This window comes from Oculina patagonica, chromosome 10 (genome assembly GCF_052425735.1).
Source record: "Oculina patagonica isolate OP01 chromosome 10, crgOcupat, whole genome shotgun sequence".
NCBI lineage: Eukaryota > Metazoa > Cnidaria > Anthozoa > Scleractinia > Oculinidae > Oculina > Oculina patagonica.
Window position 1 is genome coordinate 4445336 of NC_135767.1, and position 22638 is coordinate 4467973.

Genomic DNA, 22638 nt, shown 5'->3' on the forward strand with positions numbered 1-22638 from the left:
TTCTTTCAATTTCTTGTCCATTCATCCATACACCCTGAATGTAATTTAATATTTGTGTTTTGAAAACTGTCTTAATGCACACACTCATTTCTGAACATTTCAGAATTTTTTTAGAATGAAAATTACTTTCCGAAGAGCTAATATCAAAGGAAAATGCATCCTACTTCAGAAATGATGTAAAAATGTAGGAAATGGCACTTGAGAGAACTTGAGAGCCCCCAGACCCCCTAGAGGCTCGCGCCTTCGGCGCTCGTGTTAGCGCCTCTGACGTTAAAAAATACCTCCCAAAAAATAAAAGAACCCCCTCGACAAAATCCACCCTACGGGCCTGATAAAAGTGGTTATGATTGAACTGTTTGGTTGGAAGCGTATTTTTTTTTTGGAAAACATACAATAATCTAGTTACCTAATTCTAAGAAGCGAATATGGAAAACTTTTGCATAGTTTATTATTTTGAAACAGTGTTATATTTTTAAAAGAAGACAGTATGAATCTTACACTGAAAAGGTGACCGAAGAGAGTAGAAAAACCTGTTGTCCAATAATATTACAAAACCGATTTCGCGTCCATCGCTTGTTGTATGCAGATGAGAAGTTCAAGTTTTTGGCGAAGTAATTTTTTTAACCAGCGCTCTTTTAAAACCAAGTAAGACTTTTTTCAGAGACGCTACTAACGAGGTTCGACAAACTTGTCATTTTCGTCTTTCGTTTCTGGTTGCGTGACACATGCCATGACCTAAGTTAAATTGTGTTACCACTTGCTGACGTCATTTCTGGCGTCTGCCTTAAGTATCTTTGGGCAAATCTTAGCGGAAATGTGCCTCTTTTCATCTTATCAATTTTACATTTTTGTTTTACATTTTAGCGTTTCTTTGCAATGGGGAATTGGGAAGGGGATTATTGATCAAGTGTGATTAAACCAAAAGCCACGCATGGAAAACAGCGAGAAAACTGGGTCTCTTTTGGCCCATTCCCCAAAATAATACCGACACTCCATATGGTAGCTTCGCTCGCGTTCTTATTTGTGCATAGAAAGTAGAGAGGCTACGAACAGTCTAGAATAACTTTGTCAGCCCTGTCAACACTCCAAAAACTGATACGACCAATTTACTGTATTTCTATTTTAGTACTTTAATTTAATGTCGTTTAAATTCCAGCGATGGCAATAGCCTTTGAGAGAATGTTTCTCTCAAACCTTAAAGTAGTTCTGTTATTTAAACGTTTTTTTAACAGCCAAACGTTAAATAAAATAATGGTCCATTTTTATTTAAAATTGCTATATTAAAGCAATGAATCTGTTAACAAGCATTTTTGGCTGCGGATGGAAATGGTTTGCAATTGAAAAATTAAGGCTAAACGTTTCAAAGTTGTCGTAAAAAAAAATCGATATTCATGGCCGAAGTTTGATTATTATCTACAAATTAAGGCTGTATCTTCCAGTAGATGTTCAAAGATGATGTTTTTCATGGGTTCAGTTGCGTGTCACTAACTTCAGAACATTTTAGAGCAAAAATCTGCGACATTCCCGTGACGTAGCTCCTTTAGCTTTAATAAAATGGATTGTATCATTAGCTTTGGCTGCTGATTGGTTCAAGAAACACTGTCTCTGTTCTGATTGGCTAGAAATGTTGCACGAGGTTTCTAACTGATCGTGAATCCTAGCAAACGACAGTCAATACTGCGGGATAAATAAAACGCTTCCTTTCTGATTGAGGAACAATTTCTCTTATTGCAACCTAAGTCCGATCCTCGGGACTGAAGAAAGTTTGCCACTTGAGTCAGTCATGGAAGTAACGTTTCCTGAAAGGAAGAGGTTTTTAAAAAATCTTGCATGTACTTTTCCTCCACTTTTTCTTTTTCTTAAGTGCAGCTTTTGCAGCCGTTTCAAATACATCTCTTACTCCTTCTCTTGTTTTTGCGGAACATTCCATGTAAGCATGTGCTTTGATTGTTTCACAAACTAAAGATCCTTCTTCGCTTCGAACAGGCTTTTGCTTCATCTTGGATAACTCTGTCTTAATGTTTTCATCATTTCTCAGATCTTTCTTGTTACCAACCAAAATTACCGGTACATCAGGGCAGAAATGCCTTATTTCAGGAGTCCATCTTTCAGAAATGTTTTGTAAACTGTCGGGACTATCAATGGAGAAGCACATCAGAATAACATCAGTGTTAGGATAGGAGAGAGGTCGTAGCCTGTCGTAAGTTTCTTGTCCAGCGGTATCCCATAACACAAGCTCCACAAACTTGCCATCGACTTCAATGTCGGCCACATAATTATCAAAAACTGTAGGTTCGTAGAATTCCGGAAACTCGTCTTTGGAAAACACGAAAAGAAGGCTGGTTTTTCCACATCCACCATCGCCTACAATGACTAGCTTTTTCCTAATAGCTGCCATCTTTAATCTGCCGCGAGAAATGGAATAAAATAGTTAGTTAATCTTTCAAAGTTTGCCCAGGAACAAATCTAAATTTGAAGTTCTAATGTGCTGTGAATTTATTTCGGTTGTATGCTCTATTTTCGTTTCAAATTCGAACCATTCCGTCATTGGCTGCACTGACTCGTCCCCAGTCGTCTTTTGAGTCCGTCGTGCGGGCAAACTGGGGCTTTCTTGCAATTGCCGGCTCGGGATTGCCCGTTGTATCCCGCGAGAAAATCGTGTTTTTATGCCATATAATATTGATTTTAAATAGCTGGATATTGGCATCGTTCTTCTTGTTTTGCATGATAAATGAGGTTTTTTAAGCAAATAAAACTTCAATAACCCATATGTAGTCTTAGCAAGAAACAAACTCTAGAAACTGATTCTTCTCTGCAATTAAACGGAACGGAGGACGAAGGCTTTCAGCCATGCACCGGCAAAGCGCTTTAATTAATGAAAGTAGAATAAGTTTCTTTCAAAATTTGTTCAAGATTTTAAACTCGTCGATCGCTTGCTGCATAAAGATAGAGTATCTACATATTTCACTTGTGTAGTAAAATCACTCTAAAACGTTAACATTCAGTGTCAAAGAAATTAATTTCAACCTACCTTTCAAAAACCGAGTAAGCTTTCCCTCGCAGATGATATGACGGGAATCGACAACCTTCGAAAGTGAGCAAGAGTTGATCGCCACTTTCAATTTATCCTGTTTGGTTATTTTAAGGAGCTGACCTAACACCACTTAGGGAAAACCCCAAAGGGTTTCCTTTGTTCCTTTCAATCGGAAGAGACGCAATAACAAATTTTACACAACAATAAATTCAACAAGTCGTGATTCGCGTTTTATTCTGGACAAGTTTTTGGAGCAGCAAAAAAAATCTTTGTAATGCCAAATTTGGTAGATTTTTGCCACTGATCAGAACGAAAAAAATATTTTTATCACACCGCAAAGTATGCTGCGTTTCACGATTTCTCCTGGGTACCGCTTGGTTATTTTTAATTGAAATTTTCTAAGGGCCTGTTTTACGCATCTAAAACAAAGCTTTTCATTGGACGCACGTGTGTTCTTAAAATAGGCACAGATTTAAACTTCGCGGAGTTGAGTAAAATCGTGCATTTCACACACAACTCTTGGATAAGAGCGAGTCTCGGTACTTCTAAATTGCAAAATCAAGATGTTGTGGTGCAAACATAACCGAAACAAATTAGTTTTCCTTGAATTGTTTTCTAAAAGTTTATTTCTCACCCGAAGTCCTCGGTACAACGTACCGCATTTCGCTTTGATCAAAGTGCGTGACAAGCACCCTGACAAATGGAACAGGATGTGGTTACCAATTTTTGACGTCATTTCCGCTGGCTCTTAATCATTGTTCCTCTTGGCAAGGGTACGTTTACGGCTACGTTTACGTAAGAGAGTTCGAAGGAATCATCGAGAAACTTAAAGTTGCCATGGAAACCCGAATAAACCAAAGAGACAACCAAACAATTGACCTTAAAATAATTTCAAGGCTAAACAAATAGCGGAAAATGTAAACCACATTTATTTTGGCCAAACATTTCCGGATACACAAAAAGCGTAAATCGAGGAAGGGAAAAAGAAACAGTTTCAATATTTTTTAAAAGGTAAAAATAAAATGCTGATACATAATATACTGATAAATACAAACGAAAGCAAAAGACGAGAGAAGAACTGAAAAATATTGATCACAATAAATCTTTCATCGTGTGGACTGATTACAGTCTACTTTTCAACGCAAAAAAAATGCCCAATGTTCAAGATGTTCAAGACAATGATTGCTGTTTTCCCATTGCGTATCACTTCAAAGCTTTCCTGTAAAGTTTAACTGAAATATATTGAGTTTTATTATTCAACACATGCGCGCGCTCCCCTATATGGTCAAATTTTACGTTCTTCTTCCGTACATAAATTTCCTGCGTATTAGGTTGCGAAGATTCTCGATTTTTTAGTTTATTTTTTTTTTTTTTTTTTATTTTTTTTTTTTTTTTAAAAAAAAAAAAAATTTTTTTTTTTTTTATTTTTTTTTTCCCCCCCCCCCCCCCCTCTTCCGATTCCCCTTTTTTATATTATTTTATTAAAAAAAAATGTGTCTATGTTGGACGTTGCCATGTTAAAATATCGCTACCAGCGGACAGATTTCTTAAGATTTAAACAAACATCAATGCGGAATTGGAGCAAAATTCTGTGCAAATACGTTTCGGAAATGTTTTGAGATTTTAACCGTTCATGGTTCAAAATAGCTTTTGCATAAGAAACTTGATGTTTCTGCAATTGAAAATGTTGATGTTTCTGGGTATTTTAGCCCTCAGTCTGTGCCACGCAGTAAAGAGTGACAACTTTACCGATAGTGGCTATTATTTTCAGGACGAGTGCAAGTCCATGACTTCCAGTGAGAAATTTTTAGGTATGAGCGAAACAAACCTTTTCGGGCTTCGAGGTCGCTTCTTAAAATATTTGGGAAGGGGGTATCTATTGTTTGAAAGTTCTTACACGATTTCAGACCAGTCTTAACGGTGTAGCATGAATATCGATAAAGCGTTATTTAAAGGGGAGTCCTCAGGACGAGTTTAAAACTATAAGTCCATGACTTTCAGTGAGATATTTTTATGCATGAGCTATAGGAACCTTTTCGGGGCTTCGAGGTCGCTCCTCGCAAAATATCTGGGATGGGGGTGTCTTGTTGTTTGAAAGTTCTTACACGATTTCAGATCAATCTTAATGGTGTAGATGTACATGATATAGGGTTATTTATAGGGGAGTCCTCATCCACAAACCTCCCCCCCCCCCCCTCAGGCTTCGAGGCTACTCCTAAATATGCTTGATGGGGGTGGGGGTCAGTGCCGTCCGGCTCTCGAAGCTTTTACCCTATCAGACCAAAACCTAGTGTGACACGTATTCATATTGCGTATTTACAGGGAACTCTTCTTCCACCCTAATCCCCTCGCCTCGACTTTTTGGCTTCGAAGTTACACCTCAAAATGGTTTGGTGTTGATGAAGGAGGGGGGGGGGGGGGTAGGACAAGAGGTGTTCGAAACTCTCGCCAGCCAAGATATCTGACCAAACTATGAAAACTGTAGAATAACTATCCTTATACAGCCCCACTGTCCCTGCAGACAAAATATCCCAGGTTCGGCCCTGGATGACCCCCTCCTTTAAGTTCTTGTTGCTAAAATAGAAGGCAAAATGTTTAAAAATTACGGTTCGTTGGCTGCACACAACATCTTCAGCAAACCGTGAATTCGAATTTTATTAAAACAGGCCCAGCAGTGTTGAACCGTCGTTGAAGTTTTTACAGATCAAAGTTGCACACAGCACAAACGATGAAAAACATGCCACAAAATTTCCTTTTTCTCTTAATTTGTACAGAAACAGAATGTAGAACTTGATGGAATGATGACGAAAATCTGTTCAACCTAAAGCCTTAACCAGTACATGGCTCCTCGAATTCTGTTGTACTCTTGAAGCTGATCAATTGGACCTGAAGATCAGAAGAAAATAAAAGTATTTACATTCGGCGGAACTTACACACTGTAACTGTTAGTGGCAGTAAGTAAAAAAAAAAAGTCTGTGTCCGAGCCAAGTGGCCCATACAGCCGGAGCTTATCCCGGTTTCTGTAGCATTAAGGGACTAGAATATTGCTACTCCCCCCTGGATGGGATGCCAGTCCATCGCAGGGATTACCCCCCAGTAGTAAATTCGCCGGTACCCATTTATACACCTGGGTGGAGAGAGGCACTGTGAGAGTAAAGCGTCTTGCCCAAGAACACAACGCAGTGACCCCGGCCAGGTCTCGAACCCGGACCGCTCGATCCGGAGTCCAGCGCGCTAACCATTAGGCCACCGCGCCTCCCTTAGTGGCAGTAAAGGAGAATGTGAATAGTTTCTTATTGGAATGAACACACGTGAGCCGTTATGGCGTTAATTGACTCTATTGTTGAAACGTATATAAGGATTGATAGTTGTAATGTATTCATCTCAGCTCTTGAACTTTTCAACTTTTTTTTTATACACTTTTGGTATCTTTGTACTTTACCTTTAACCCCCAAAGTTTCATGCGCCTGCATTTGGTTGGGGAGTACGTTTCCATTTTTCCCACTGGGTTTTTGGGTTTTTGTACTAGGCGGCGCAAAGGCTTGTAGTCCGAGTAGTGTTTCACTTTTGTATGTTTCAGTTTGAACGGCATTAAGACGGAATCCACTGGGAAGTCGAGTAATATTTATTAAAGTTGGACAAAAATCAAGTACCAGAATAATTTAAATCCTATTGCGTTATTTCCTACCGTTAATAAAAGGTAAAGATGTAAGTAATTATCCGTGATAACACCAACAACAATTTCTTATCAGAGTCTGAGAAAATGAATTTCAAAGTTCACAAGGTATAGGCAAAATCTCACGTGTAGCCATTTTGGAAATTCGTCTTAAGCGATTCAGTGGAATTCAGCGGAACTTCGAAATTTGTTTTCGATGTTTGGTGTTGTTAGAAAAGATTTCTTTTAATAAGATATTTGAAGCAGTAACAAAAAAGTTTGCAATAAGGTGAAAATAATTCTGGTACAACAATTTCTTATCAGAGTCTGAGAAAATGATATTCAAAGTTCACAAGCTATGGGCAAAAGCTCACATCTTTTAAGCGATTCATGGGAATTCAGTGGAACTTCGAAATTAGTTTTCGATGTTTGGTGTTGTTAGAAAAGATGTCTTTCGATAAGATATTTGAAGCAGTAACACAAAAGCTTGCAATCAGGTGTAAATAGTTTTGGTACATAATTTTGTCCAATAACTACTCGAAGTCCTGGCGGATTTCCTCTTAAATACTCGGACTCATAGTTCGAGCTGCACACTCACTTCATTTGTTTGATAGTGGTGATTATAAATAAGAAAAGATATAAACGCTCACTGACCGCTGTGCATGTCTCGCGTTATTGCGTGTTTCCTGGCGTTGTTTGCGCGTATCCACGCGTGTTAGGTATATACACGCACGACTGCGTGTATCCACGCGCGATCGCGCGAATCCACGCGACCTCATTTTACAAATGGCAACCTGGTAAAAGTATTAGAATCAAAAAAGTTTTCCCTTACCGACTCCAACGATAGCGGGGCAGCGATCGTAAATGTATTTCGTGGCGATATCCCTAACCATTTTAGCGTCAATCATCTACGGAATACAAGAAAATTAACAGATCAGTGGCAATGATCAGTCAGAGTTTCAGCCCATCCATCAGAGGTTTAGTATGATGTCGAGAAGTCAAAAACACTAGCCAAACCCAGCAATGGTTTGATTTTGAAGAACAGCACTTAAAACCAGCATACGCTTTTGGTGTTTGAACCTTTTCTTTCTTTACCTCTTATTAACCTAGCGCGAGGGTGTACTGGAAGAAATATCGCTCGAAATTGTTCTACTACAAGAAGGACCGAGCGCGATGTTTTCCCGGTATGGTTCGTTTGCCAGGCCGCCGGGCATTAACATAGCTCATAATACGGGAGAATCGGCCGCGACTGTTAATTAACCAATCATAACGCGCGTTATATCTTAACAAGCTCATGCTGTTATCATGTTTTTAAAAAGTAGGGGATGATCGCTCACATCACAGAATTGTGGGACGCGTTGGCAAAACAGAAACGCGTTCATATTTTCCCGTCTTGTTAAAAACAGGAGGTTTAACTACTCTCCTTGTCAGCCAATAGCTGGAAGGTCACGATGATTTAGAGTTGTTGAATGCGTTGGTTTCTGATTTGACAACAAGAACTGGAAACTGCTCCAATGTTCCTACGAAGATTCGCCGATATAAAACCCGACTGCAAGCCGACACTTGCAATTGTTACCCGACTGTAGCCCAACTGCAATCCGACCGCACCCGTGTCGACCATAACCCGACTGCACCCGCTCGTAACCCAACTGCAACCCGATTATAACTAAAGCTTAGAACTGCGAAGTGTGACCTAAGGTTTTTGACACTCACCTCAATTCTTTTGTCGAGCTCTGGCAGGGGAATACGTCGGCCATACGTTAGCATTTGACTGCAAAGACAGAAAATTTTCAGCATTTTAACGGTGCCCGGAAGTCACTAAAAAGCCGCTCTAAGTGGAACCAGAAACATGGACGAAACGTCAAAGGTTTATTTATAACTTACCGACCGATGTCTTCGCAGATGGGAGTTGATCCTGTTGAAGGAAAGAAATCGATTTAGACTAACAGTGTTCTGATTCAAAAAATCAAAGGCGAGATGTTGTTATGATTTAATTTAACTTCTATTTCCAATTAGCACCCGTTTCTTATTCTCTGTTCTAACAAGCACTCCTGTTTGAATGATATTATTTTAGATTAACACCCATATTCCACTTGTCGACCCTATATAAGTACAGGTTCTGTAGTCCCCCGTGGGGGGGGGGACTCCCATATGAAAGGGGCGGGGCTGCTGATCGGAAATTTTTAAAAGAACCCCTAAAAGAAACAAATCTTGCAATGGACCGCAAACGATAATGCTGCTATTCGTAGGATCTACTGAGAGATCTGATCAGCAATAAAATGAAATAACAAACAACTGCAAGCAAGGCTGATCATACTACGTGAAAAGTAGACTTTGTGAGACACCAACACGACTAGAACCGATAGAGCAGGATTGCAACCGTGGCATGGCACCAAGGCACCAAGTTATACCAAAAGCACCAAACTGATCGAGTTCCAGTTTAAACTTTTGCATAGGCGCATACCAACAAACAAGTTCCTATTTAAAATAGGAAGAAAAGAAAACGAAAATTGCACTTTTTGTCAGTGCCTCAGAATCATTAATTCACCTTTTTTGGTCGTGTAGCGTTACATCCTCCTTTTGGAAAAGAGTGACTGACTGGCTTCAGGAAAACCTCTCGATAACAGGCGAATTCACTTTATTGAATACAACAGCATTGGGCCTGAGGCCGGACCCTCATTCAAAATATGCGCTTCAATTGAACTATGCTTTGTTGCTAGCGCGGTATCACATATGGAAAGCCAAATTAGAGGAAACCACACCAAATTTCGCACCTTTTCTACGTCTTGTAAAATCAAGATATGTATTAGAGACAAAAGCGGGTGACACAAAAAAATGGATTCCTTTTGCAGAATGTTTATAAAGAGTTTATCTCCTGTCCCCCTGACTAAAGGACTGTTATCTTTTTAGCAAAGCTGTAAACGCTCTTGTATTCATATATAGAAACTATCTCCCCTCCCCCCTGATTGACTAACTCATTGTAATTTTTCTAATGTATTTAAACCATTGTAATTAGGATTACCTACTTTTTATTCTTGCTGTAATTTTTTTACGTGCTTTAGTGTTTGTACTGTATACGTTATTTGTTTCTTTTTTGTGTTTGCAAGTGATCAATAAAAAAAATATAAAAAAATAATAAAAAAAAAGGATTGCAACCGTGGACAGCTGTTTCGCTCTTCTTGGAGCTATTCAGCACGGTTGTGGCTCAAGCTTTTTTTAAAAAACCCTAAAAGTTACCACAATACTAAAATTGAATTTATATTGTATATTTCTTCGCATGAAACCCTAAACGAGACCTTGACGGCTAAAAGTATTGGCGTTTTGCCTGGAACACCCAAAGTGAGACCAAAAATCAGAAATATACAACCCTAAACGATGCGATGGGCATCCCCGCTGCTTTCATATGGGAGTCCCCCTCCCCCTCCCTTTGGGTTCTTTCGAAGTCAATCTTGTGATTAATAAACACACTGTTAGGTCTCCCTTCCCTTTACCTTGATGCCTCTCCTTTTTTCTGTTTATTTTTATATTTTATATTTTTTTTTTGTTTTTCGCCTCTTTTCTCTATTCCTTGCGGTTTTTCATTCCTTCCCTCTAACATTTTTTTGGGTTAGGGAACATTTATTACACTAAGCAAGTCTTGTAGATGAGTCATACCGTCTAGCTGCATGAGAATGTTGGTTTTCAGCAGATTTTTTGCCCGTGCCACCTCGTGGTCTGTAATGCTTGTGCAGATACGCATCCTTGATAAAGAAAACAATTTCACTTAGAAGAAGCAGTTGTCTTAGAATTATTGTAAAACTAAAACTGAAACCAGTGACATGAAAGATCCGGTCACTAATGTCTTCTAACAGTAAAGTTAATCGCTCAGATCTTGCAAAATATGCAACTGGAGCACAATTGAGTGTTGCGGGTTCATGTAACCAGTAGCAAAAGTGGGTGCGAGTTCTTTATAGTTTAAACTTTTCGGTCAAAACGTTACTCTGCGAGCAAGCTCTCTAATGACCTTAGGGGTGGTGGTCCCACCACATGCAATTCCTAAGAGTGCTTGCTCGAAGGCTAGCATAATGAAGGAAAATAATTAGACTACAAGCCTGAGTTTTCTATGAGTGAATAGTCAATGAAGCGGATGAGTTGACTGTCGCTCATAGAAAACAAGGGAAAGTACAATGTGGTCTAATTGTTTTAGTAGACACTGTAAAGGACTGCAGTCCAAATCCTCTATTTCATGTATTTTTAAGCTGTAAATCACAAGTAACTTTTCCTTGTAAGAGCAACATAGAAAATGCTGAGTGGCTAATAACAATTGATAGCAGGTGAATAAAGTAAGCCAATAGTAAGCCACTGGCGTATGCCAATATCTACTATTTAGTGTTCTTCCCTTATATTCTGGTCAACTCTGCACTTAACCAAGCACTGATATTAAAGAGTTAAGCAATTGATCAAGCTTGGGATGCCTGACTTACCATTCTTTCTGAATACAGTATGTTGTGTCCTCAATCTTCATTTTATCAGCTACAAAGTAAATACCCCTGAAATACAAAAGACAACATTAAGGTTTGCATGGTGAGCTTCAGATAGAACAACCTGCCATGAAGTGTCGGCTGGGATACCCTGGGTGCCAGATGTTTTATTTTTTTCTTATTTGCGGCAAAGCTGCTATCTATGATTGGTGAAGCTGCAATCACAGATAGTGACTTCGCTGTGAAAAAGGAAGAGCACACCAGCCGACACTTCAACGTGAAGCCAGTGACGAACCCACAATCACAGATAGTGGCTTCATCACGAAAAATAAGAAAAAAAAAATTTGGCACCCAGGGTACAGCTGGGGTACAGAGATCAAATCACTATTAATTAATTTAAGTTAACTTACCAGAGTCCAGTGTCTGTATAGCAGGTGTTAAACGACATGAAGCTATGAGCTAAGTTGTATTGAACCATATCCTACAGAAACAGAAAGCAAGTTTAAGCTTAGTAATTTTCTGCACAAAAAACAAACAGACATTGGAAAAAAAACTTGAAAAAAGATTGTTGTGATTGTGGTTGAAAGAATGAATTATCAGGTGATTATACAGGAGGTGAGAGCATGAAATGAACATGAGAGAAAGCTGACTGGAACCTTTGTTTTATCACGACTCAATACAGAGGAGGATATACATTGTGCTTTGCTTGGGAATTGAAAGACATATTGTAAGGCATGTAAGATGCCAACGTTGGTTGGCAGGCTTAGACTTTGGCATTGGGAATTTAAAAAGGAGCTAAACACGACATTGTAACCTGAATATTGTGTTGCAAACATGCAATAGGATTTACTTGTAATCCATGAAATAAAGTGTTACAAAGCCAATTGTGTATGGCTGTCTATATGACTGTCATAAGTCTCATAAAAGTGCAAGCAGAAAAGTATGAACTCTAGATTATTTGTGGAAGAGAGGGAAAACCAATTAGATGTGAGATGTATAAATCACAAACCCAAACTAGTTCGATCTTCATTGTACCGTCTAATTGGTTGTGAAACAATAAATTATTTCCAATCAAAGGTCGTGCTTTTTGGGTTTGCACAGTAAGATTGTCATGTTTAGGGTAAATGGCACCCTACCTGTGCAAGCTTGCTACTGATGTTTCTTCCAGCACTGAAAGACCTGTCCCAGCTGCCAATCAGCTGCAGAAAGGTTCAAACCAAATATGTCAACACAATCTACACAATGTTACATGCTGTCAAGACTGGCCCTGTTTCCCATATCCTGACTCGCCCTGGCCGTGTGACCCATATCTTTTTCTCCTAGTTCGCACTTTTTTCCTTAGTGGTTCCCACCTCTTTGTCGCCCTTTTGCAAAATATAATGCAATGTTGCAAAAAATTTTCTCAGTTCCAACACCTTGGAAATCGCGCTTCATACCCTCTCTTCTCCTGCCTCCCATACCCCTTCTTCCCTCTATTCTCCCGAGCTCCCATCTCCTTTCCCCCTTCACCTTATGGTACGTGTGCTGGTCCAATCAAGAGCCCTGTGTTTGAGCCTTAGCTGTGTTGTATTCTTGAGCAAGACACTCAATTTTACAGTGTGTTTCTTCATTCAGGAGTATCAATGTGTACCAACAAACTTTTAGGGGAACTTGACAAAGTGCTGGTGGGGGAGGGATGGGGGAGGGGAGCTGACCATAGGGGTGGGGCTGGGATGGCATATCCCAGCTGCTTGATGCTACAGGAAACGGAGTTGAAGGGGATAGGTACACTGTAACAGTATTTTAGGTAATGCTGTTTACATGTATTTTCGCTATTGGCAGAACAAAAGCCTTTTATTGCCAAAATCATGACCACCTAACACTGACAAGGATGATTTCTTAGCATTCTAATTACACTTTCATACTAACTGAGATAAATCTATAAAAAGTCAGGTTGCCCACTACCTATTGGAACAAGACATTTAATAACAGGTCACAACAATGCCCCTAGCCCTAGAAAACAATAGAGGTAGTGTTTACAACAGACCAATGAAAATAGAGGTTCTAGAGATAGTGGCTAACTGTAAGGTCGTGCCTGCATTTTTCAAGTTTACCCAAATGCAATTTGCTTCAATCTTCAGTCTCCAGTTTTGTCCGATCCATGTCCCTTCTTGGTTTTTCTGTGCTACTTTTGACTTCTTTTTTAGTTTTAGGTTGCTATTGGGATATTCAGTTACTTCAAGGACCATTAAGTTAGTGCTTAAGTACCGAAAAATTGCATGACCTAGCCCTTTAATTGCCAGTGCTGATGAGCCACTTGGCTCCCGCTGGCTTAAACCATAGGTCTGGAGTGGAACAGACTAACCCTCGACCCTGTGCTCTGTGAAGAGCTACATGTACGTACCCAAATAGGGAAGTAAGATGTAGGCATTAATGCAATACCATATTTCTCAACCTACCATGTTGGCAACCATCAGGCCAAAGTAATCAGGGTGGGTCCAGCCACAGCCCTCAACAGCAAGGGCAACATGAGCCAGTGGCATGTCATCATCACGGAAACGAATCTGTCAACCAGAAATCTACATTTGGTACTAGTTTTACACTAAAATTACATGTACATGTAAGGTGGAACATGTTTATGTAGCAACAACAACAACGGCAACACTTTACTAGTTCTATTTTCACTGTGTGATTGCCAATCAAAATGCAAACTTTGGCCCTTAACTTGGAAGGCACAGTGGCTCATACTAATGGTTAGCGAGCTGGACTTCAGATTACGTGGTACGGGTTTAGGTACTGGGTAGGGTCATTGCATTGTGACCTTGGGCAAGATGCTTTACTCACACAGTACCCCTTGCCACCTGGGTGTATCCAGTGAATTTAAGGCTGGGGGGGGGGGGGCAACTCTACATATCATTCAAAGAGGGGGGAAGAATTACTTCTAGTCAATTCATACTACAGAAACCGGATAAGCTCTGGCTGTATAGACACAGTTGGTCTAAAAATTAGGTATAAAACAGTAGATTTTGCTGGGCAAACCTGAAGTCAATGTCTAGTAAAATAATGATGTGCTTTAAACTGTTTTAAAAAATGACCAAGGAATTGCATACGCTATGATTGGTCAGTTCAACTTCATTATAGCTCCATAAAGCATGCACATGCTTTATGGAGTTATGGTGCATGTGGCTTACATCATGAGTTTGAGTGCGCATAATTTCTTTGAGGTTTTATAAACTTAATAAAAAACTTTCTCCTCATGCATTGTTGAGTTATATGAGCACTTGGGAATTTTTAAGAACACAAGAGAAGTGCGAGAAGCACTCAGCTGTGTCTCATACTTCTCTACGCACTTCTCTCGTGTTCTTAAATATTTCTATATGCTTACTGTACAACTGTAACTCAACAATGCACTCAGGCGCATTTCTTATTTCTTAATTACAGCACTTTCTTCTTTGATGCACCACATGTAATGCACTAACCTCACTGCCAGTGTATCTGCATGGCTGCAACACATCTTGTGATTCATATGTCGATCTCAAACCACTAAAATGTTGTTCTGCAAGCTTGACTAGTGCATCATGATCAACACCTACACCAAGACACAGCAAAGACAATGTGATGAATCTCTAGCTTCTCCTTACCTCTTTACAACAAAATCAAGTAGTACATATATTAAGAAAATAATGGTGCTGATCAGATTGGGAAGCAATTCGGACATAAAACAAATTCTGTTTATGATGGAAAATGGAAAATTGTTTTAGTTACTTTTGCTTAAAAATAAACTTGGTAATTTTAAATGCCAAATTTTGCACGAGGGGTTGTTCGCACATGGTAGACACTGCCTATTAGTTTTTAATTTTTTGGGCAGGTTTGCTCTTCATTAAAAAAAAAAAAAACGTTTTATGCAAAACACTCTAAAATTTGGTTGAACAAGAAACATTCTGTTTTCAATTGGTAAACAATAAGATCATTGAAGTACACATTGCTTTTTCAACAATCTGTTTTCCAAATTTAAGTCTCTACTCTGGACAGCAGATTAAAAAAAAATATATGCTTTCGATCATTGTAGTGTCAATGTGTGGATCTATTCAGGGAAAAACACATCCAAAAGTATATGCTTTTCAGTTCAAATTGCAACTGCCTTAAATAAGCTACATCATGGGGATTTCACAGATTTTTGGTCTAAACTGTTCTGAAATTAGAGGAAGGCAACTTAACCGATGCAAAACATTATTTTTTGAGCATCTAAAGGAAGATGTTACCTTAATCTGCAGATAGAAATCAAGCTATGGCTATAAATTTTGTTTTTTTCTAAGACATGTGGCCGACATTTTGAAAAGTGTAGCCTTAATTTTTCAAGTTGCAATCCATTTCCATCCTAGCCATCTGCAACCAAAGATGCCCATAAACAGTTTCAGTGCTCTAATATAGCAATTTTTTAATAGAAATGGACCATTATTTTTAGCTTTCCTGCAACATAAATATGAATTTTGGCTGTTCAAAAATCTGGTAAAATCCGTGACAAAGCCACTTTAAGGCAACGGCACAATGAATGATAGTCAGGATATAGTACCTCCAGCAGCCGCTAGAACCATTCTTGGAGCACTGTAGTGTTTACTGATGTATTCTACTAGATCATCACGAGTTATGGTCCTACAAAACAAACACAATTGGTGAAAAACCACATGTACATGTACCGGTATACTTTGAAAAACAACAAAAAGGTGGATTTAGCTGTCAACTATAAGCACAAACCCTTGTACTTGGACATTATCCTAGCCTACACATTGTACTACCCAAATAAAAACCCAAGACATCAGTTCGAAGAGGTGATATCTTTGACTTGTTATTATTAATTTTAGAAATGTTATGCTTTTTTTACCCTCAAATCAGCACTGCAACCAAAACACTGAAAAATTTAAAGAACCCCATGGGGCTCAAACAAGTATATATACAGTAGTATTGTTCAGTAATGGTAGTAACAATATGCAGCTCCATTAAAACAAATAACAGCATTTACTTCGACCTCATGCAGGGGTATTATAAAGGGCCAGGCATCAGGCAAATTGACCGGCTGTGACCACGATTTTACGCAGTTGTTTCAATCATCTGAGCTGACTTTAGTTTACCGAAGAAGGTACAAATGTAGGGCCTTGTTGCTACTTAACCCAGGTGCAAAACCCTGACGCCCACCTGCTCCAAACCTTTATGAATCTCCTGCCTCGCGATGAGTGATATACACGGTGGGTATGTTTAACACTGTTCTTACTTACTTGACATTATTAGTAGGTCCAAGAATCGTCCTTCCAAGAGCGGTACCCTGATAGGCTGTGGCATGAAGGTGATCAAACACAACTTCCTCTAGCTGTGTGTCAACTTCTTGCATTTCACGTAGAATAACACCTCTCTCTCTTTGGATTTCTGCCTCACCGAGAGTTGAATTCTGGATAATGTCTGCTAGGATATCCACAGCTGTAAAAGTTTAGAAGGGATCAGTATAATTTAAGCATAAAGAATGATGCTCAAAAATACCGGTAGCTGAATTTTGACATGTGAATTTTTTTTACATAAGAAACATAGTTCCGAAGTTTTTTTGCTGGATTGCGCTTCGTTTTGGAGAAATAAAGTATGCAAAAAAAACTCAAAATTTAGAAGCGCAGTTTTCTTTTTCTTTTTTCAGTATTTTGTCTTCATTATTATTCAATTTAAGAAATGTCATAATATTTAGCATGTTTTAGCGTGTTAAGAGCAAAACAGTGTACCAGTTGGAACACATTTCAGGCTTTGCATCACCATTCGTAACAAGTGACCAATGACTTACCTTTATGAATATCTTGGCTGAACACCTTAGCATAATACACAGTCTGTTCTCTGGAGGTGTAAGCATTCAGATGTGCTCCCATGTTTTCCACCTCCAGTTCAAGATCCATCTGTGAACGATTCTTTGTACCCTGAAAAGTTCATGTGGAGAATACAAATTATCATGTGATATAACATTTTCTCTTTGGCGACTTAGTTGTAACCGAAGTCGCCAGTGTGGCGACTAAAATTGAGAAGAAGGATTGAAAGCATGAGCTTAATTTAGCAACTAAAGTTTATCTCCGGCAACCAAACTTGAGCAACCAATGGCCACTGAGGGAAAAAAATGAGCTTGAGAGGGTTGATTTGACTGATTTGAATCATTCTCATTGACAATAACTGACCAGAGTTTGACAACTCCACTAGCCTAGTAACTATGCTAGTAAAATTATGTATCATGTGTTGATTTTTAGCTTGTGCAAACTCGTGTTACATGTACATGTGTTATTTTTTTACACCCGCTTTCAGTGTTTCATGCATAGCGACTTTCTATCAACATTCGTCTTTCCACGTGCTAAACAAACAAGGATTGAAACCTGCCAATCACAGCCCACTAGCATGACCTTTTGAACTTTTTTTGTGGGCTCATTTGCATGAAACCAACACCGGTATGCATCGGTTTTGATTGAGTCATTTCAAACAGCATCAAAAGACGATGTCGAAAGATGGATGTAGACAGATAGCTTTGCATGTAACACTGAAAGCAGGTGCAAATACATCTTCTATGTGAAGTGGGTCCGGGGAGGCAGGACAGAAAATAAGAGAGGCTCGGGAGGTGGGCTTTTTTTTCGCTGGCCCATCATCTTCAGAGACAGAGCTGAAAGACACTGTGACTGAAAATGCACATTTTTGAATTGCTTAATATTTGTCACAAAGATGACAAAGAGAAAAACAATGTTACTGAAACAGAGAAAATAATTATAAGAGATGTAGCAAGGAAGGACAAAAGAAAAGACAAACCTTGAAAGCCATATGTTCAAGAAAATGTGCTACTCCATTATTCTCTTCTGTTTCAAATCTGCTACCAGCATCAATCCAAAGACCCACCTGAAAAAAAGGGGGAAATGTTTAGACAATTCTGTACATTGTATATGGTTTAGCAAGACATACCTCAGCCAATCACAGGTTACTACTCTATAAAACTTTGATGAGTACCTCCCCCCACCCCAACTCCAGCCTGCCCCCTCCCCCCCCCACCCAACTCTAGCCTGTTTCTGTGGAATTAATTCATGGTTGCCACAGACATCAGTTTTCAAATTCCCTGACTTTTCCCTAATAAAAATAAAATTTCCCTGTCCAAATATATACAAAAAATGTCAGATATAGTGCACAGCACTTCGCTGAGGTCACATTGACTTGAAATGTTTCTTCCAACCATCAATTATTACAAGTATGAGATCAGGAATGCTACTATTTTCCCTGACTTCTCTTCAAAATATCAATTTTCCCTGACTCAAAATAAAATTCCCTGTCTTTTCCCTAATCTTGAAGAATTTTATTCTTCCCTGACCATTTTCTGACCTGTGGCAACCCTGATTATATCAGCTGGGCTGGTAATTATGGTGGTATGACAATAAACATTAGTAGTAATTACTCTAACGTAACACATACCGTAGCTGTGGACAGTCCTGAATCTTCTGTAGCAACTCTCAAACCATTTGAAAGGGTGGTAACTTTAGTCTCTGGTACATTGTATAAAGACTGTAATAGCAGAATACAAAAAGTGATCAATTCTTATTCCTACAAATACCAGTGACATAATTATTTTAAAAGAAGCATGTTTTTTGTAGCATTACTGAAATTCACTTTCAATAGCCTGTTTGCATTCTACAAACATTGATATTCACATACTAGTTTCATTAATAAAATCTGTTGCCAGGTATCTTTAGTTTGGAGGATTAACCATACATGTACATTTCAAATCTTTTTTTTTGCTATTTTATTTTAAAACCCTCAATTTCAAGGCATGGTTGCCCGCATGTGTAAAGGTGACAAAGGTATCATCATATAGGTTTCAAATTACTTTTGACATATGCAAATTTTGCCAACTTTTATAACTGTGCCGCTTAAAAAAAGGAAAATTTGTATAACTTCTCTAAAGTTGTAATAATAATTAACGCCATTATCTGCGTTATAAATGAAGACAAGTTTCATTCAAGAAGAATTTAGGTTTTAAGAATTTTATGCCAAATTCACAAAAAAATAAAACACGCTCATTTCAAGCCAGACGCGATGGCGCGACACAAGTCTGTCTTGCCATTAATTTTATTTACGGAAGGCTTCACGGCTCCGATGTTTTTCACGTGGAATGTTTCGTTTGCCGTCTACAGAATTTTTACAGCTCAAATTTAAGAACCGGTTTTATTTACGGAAACTCTTGTCTGAATTTCAGTAGCGACCAGAAAGAGACGTCTGAAATTCAGGCTTCTGAAACTTGTTTGCGTGATTTTGTCGGTGCTATTCTACGGCTCGGCTTACAAGATTCGTCGCATTTACATCGTTTCGCATTGAATGCTTCAGATGCTGAATTACAGAACATTTTGTGATAGAAATTAAATTTGTAGTTTTATTTGCGAAAACTCAGGATGAACTTGTAACCCAATAACTGAAATATCTTCGTGGTTGAAAACATGCACTTACGGCAGGTTGAAACTTGATAAGGGAGAGCACAAGTTTGAACTACAGGTTCTTTTCACGTCCTTTTCTAAATTTAATTTGTCGATCACGGCTTTCAAGGACGAGTTTGTGTCAGTACTTTTAGGTAAGTAAACGGAATCACGATCGGCACTGTACTGTCGAATGTTACATGTCGGGGAAGGTTTATATTTCATGCGCTGAAGGTGGATGCGAAACACTTGTACATGAGGTGCGAGCGGCTTTTATTCTTTCCTCGAGAAATAAATCGTTTCCTCGAAATGCTTTCGAGTTATGAATATTCGAGACCGCCTTGTTTCTCGAAACTCGAAACTCGATCCTCGAGACTCGAAAATTTCGAGTTTCAAGTCTCGAGGATCGAGTTTCGGGTCTCGAGGATCGAGTCGAGACTGCCAACTTACATTTGAGCGGTACTGTATCAATGTTAAGCTGCTAGGGGGGGGGGGGGGGGGGGGGGGGCGGGGGGAAGGCCGGCCATGGGCCAGGCATTTGAACTTAGCTAAGACTTTCTGTTCAAATGCCCAATCCCAGGGCATTTGTGAATGTTCAAAAGAGTCACTAAACTTCAATAAAATGTTGTCAGAAAGTCCATTAAAATGGTCAAAAGTCCCCACTACGGGCAAATGATTGCTGTCAAATCCCCTGCCAATGCCCGGCCTCCCCTCCCCTCCCCCCCCCCCCCCACCCAGCAGCTTAACAATTTTTGATAGGTGCATTAGGGATAAGATAAGATAAAGATAAGATAAGATAACTTTATTTATACACGGTTTTTCCATCTGTCAATTAAGTTACTGGACTATCTACCTATCTAACTAACTACAAAAATTTAATAACAACAAATTCAAATAACAAAAAAAAAAAAAAAGAAAAGTCTGCTTTTCATGGAGGCCGTGTCTAAAATTTACTTAAAATTTAGATATTACTTTAAACTGTGCCAACTTAATTTAGATTTGAAATCGGCCAGTGAAGATGCTTGTCTTAGGTCTATAGGTAAGTTGTTCCACAACCGAGCTCCGCTGTACGAAAAACTTTTCTTGAGATAATCAGTTCGAGGTTGTGGAAGAACTAATTTGTTTTCGGTATTCCTTAAACGATAAGCACTAACATCGTCACGATATACGAATCTTGATCTCAGATAATCAGGAGTCATACCATGTAATGTTTTATACATTAGGATAGACTTCTGTTCCAATCTTTGATAATAGAGTCTTCGCCACCCCAGTGTCCGTAACAAATCATCTAAATTACTATCCTAGCTCGCAGACATTAGGGTACGAGCTGCGCGGTTTTGAAGCCTTTGCAGTTTTTCAGAAAAGCCCTTGTTACAGCTTCCCCACACTACGTTGCAATAATCAAATTGTGGTTGAATAAGGCTATTATAAACTTTGATCAAAATATTAAATGGAGTGAGATGCCGAATTCGTTTAATTGCACCAATGGCACAAGCTATCTTCTTAGAAATGTTTTCAATATGACACTCCCAGTTTATATTTTGATCAACATAAACTCTGAGGGATTTAGCGGAGGTTACTTGTTCTATTCCGTTCTCATTTATAGTAAGAGAGGGACTTTCCGTAAATTGTGATAACTTCTGCCTTGATGCAATAAGCATAAACTCAGTTTTTGTCATATTTAGAGTAAGCTTGTTAGCAGACAGCCATTCGTACACATTTCTCAGGTCATGATTAAGGCGATAATTTATATGCTCAATGTCAGTGCTAGCAAGTGTTAGGCTAGTATCATCTGCGTACATTCTGGGTTCCGAATATGTCAGACAGTGTGGTAAGTCATTAATATATATCAAAAACAGAAGAGGTCCCAAAATTGTTCCCTGGGGAACACCACATCTTAGACATTTCGGAGTTGACTTATAAGAATTAATATGACAATTTAATCTGTGTTCGATTATCTAAATAAGAAGCAAACCATTGATGACTGGTCCAACAAATCCCATAGTATTGCAATTTTCGCAACAAAATATCGTGATCTACTGTATCAAATGCCTTTTTGAGATCTAAAAAGACTACGGCATTAACAAGACCACGGTCTATATCCAAGGCCCAGCTAACTGTAGCTTCGATAAGTGCAGTGAGCGTGGAATGCAGAGACCGAAAACCAGATTGATGGCACGAGAGAAAGTTGTTTTTTGTTAAATAATGATAAAAATGAAACTTTTTGGCTTGGCACCACACGATAATTATGTTTAAATCTAAATGACCACTGTTAGAGTTATGTTGGTGCTTTAGGGTATAAATCCCATTTTCCAGCCTAATTTTTCCCAAATCCCAGTCCCATTTTCCACTTTTTGTTTGTGATCCCCATTCCCAGTAACCCAAATCTCATTTTCCCAGTGAAAAAATAGCCAGGCCGCTCTATTCTGGTAGGAAAAAAATATATTAAAAGTATATAAAAAGAACAACTTGCCAGAAAGAATTGGCACAAAATAGGATTTTAGTTACTCAGAAGACCGTCATTATGGTTTGCGCTAGATTTCAATGCTACAGTGAAATCTTATGTAAGTCTTACATGTACCAAATGAGTACAAAATGAAATTGTCCTGAGAAAGTTGTGTACGAAAACACTGGCGAATAAATATGACATAATTAACAAAAAATCGTTAAATATACTTGTTTTATCGATTGAATTAACCCTTACCTGTTCATAAGAAAGAGCTGTTGATCCATACCGTTTGCAGGCCAATATGCCGGTTTTACCCTGCAAAAAGTGCAACCAGCTTTTGTAATACTTTCACGAAAAGAGAGCAACTTTTACAAATGAAACACAGAAAAAAATTGACAGATAATAACTATTCTACGTTGCAGACATACCTTTGGTGTTAAAGGAAGGAACCTCGCTAATCTACCGGCGTTTTTTAGTCCAAGACGAAAGGCGATAGGAGACGCCATGTTGAAACGCAAGAGGAGAGAATCAAGAAAACCGACGAGGAATGGGTACGAAATTATATCAGGCATGTATTTTGGAGTTGAAACGCTGAC

At 38.8% G+C, this 22638-nt stretch overlaps 1 protein-coding gene and 1 pseudogene across 2 annotated transcripts; both read right to left on the reverse strand.

The window, feature by feature from the left end:
- Positions 1-379: 379 nt before the first annotated feature.
- Positions 380-4273, reverse strand: LOC144667485 (ras-like GTP-binding protein RHO pseudogene; annotated as a pseudogene). The gene is made up of 2 exons (XR_013573321.1): positions 3032-4273; positions 380-2405 (listed from the first exon to the last, which is right to left on the reverse strand). The product of XR_013573321.1 is annotated as a ras-like GTP-binding protein RHO pseudogene (transcript).
- A 1391-nt stretch (positions 4274-5664) lies between these two features.
- LOC144628414 (mitochondrial-processing peptidase subunit beta-like) lies at positions 5665-22616 on the reverse strand. The gene is made up of 17 exons (XM_078486513.1): positions 22471-22616; positions 22298-22357; positions 18599-18688; positions 17948-18034; positions 16950-17079; positions 16402-16600; positions 15702-15781; positions 14608-14717; positions 13588-13692; positions 12286-12348; positions 11560-11630; positions 11153-11218; positions 10344-10429; positions 8574-8604; positions 8403-8460; positions 7522-7597; positions 5665-5920 (listed from the first exon to the last, which is right to left on the reverse strand). The coding sequence occupies exons 1-17, from the start codon at positions 22612-22614 to the stop codon at positions 5856-5858; spliced, it is 1521 nt and encodes a 506-aa protein (XP_078342639.1). The 5' UTR covers positions 22615-22616; the 3' UTR covers positions 5665-5855.
- Between the last annotated feature and the right edge of the window lie 22 nt (positions 22617-22638).

What these genes read in the sequence shown, in the direction of transcription:
- LOC144628414 (XM_078486513.1), bottom strand. Translation starts at nt 22,614, where the DNA reads ATGCCTGATATAATTTCGTACCCATTCCTCGTCGGTTTTCTTGATTCT. An exon ending in GCCTGATGGTTGCCAACATG is followed by an intron (nt 12,349 to 13,587) that starts GTAGGTTGAGAA and finishes ACCTTTCTGCAG; the next exon opens with CTGATTGGCAGCTGGGACAG. An exon ending in TCAGTAGCAAGCTTGCACAG is followed by an intron (nt 11,631 to 12,285) that starts GTAGGGTGCCAT and finishes CTGTTTCTGTAG; the next exon opens with GATATGGTTCAATACAACTT.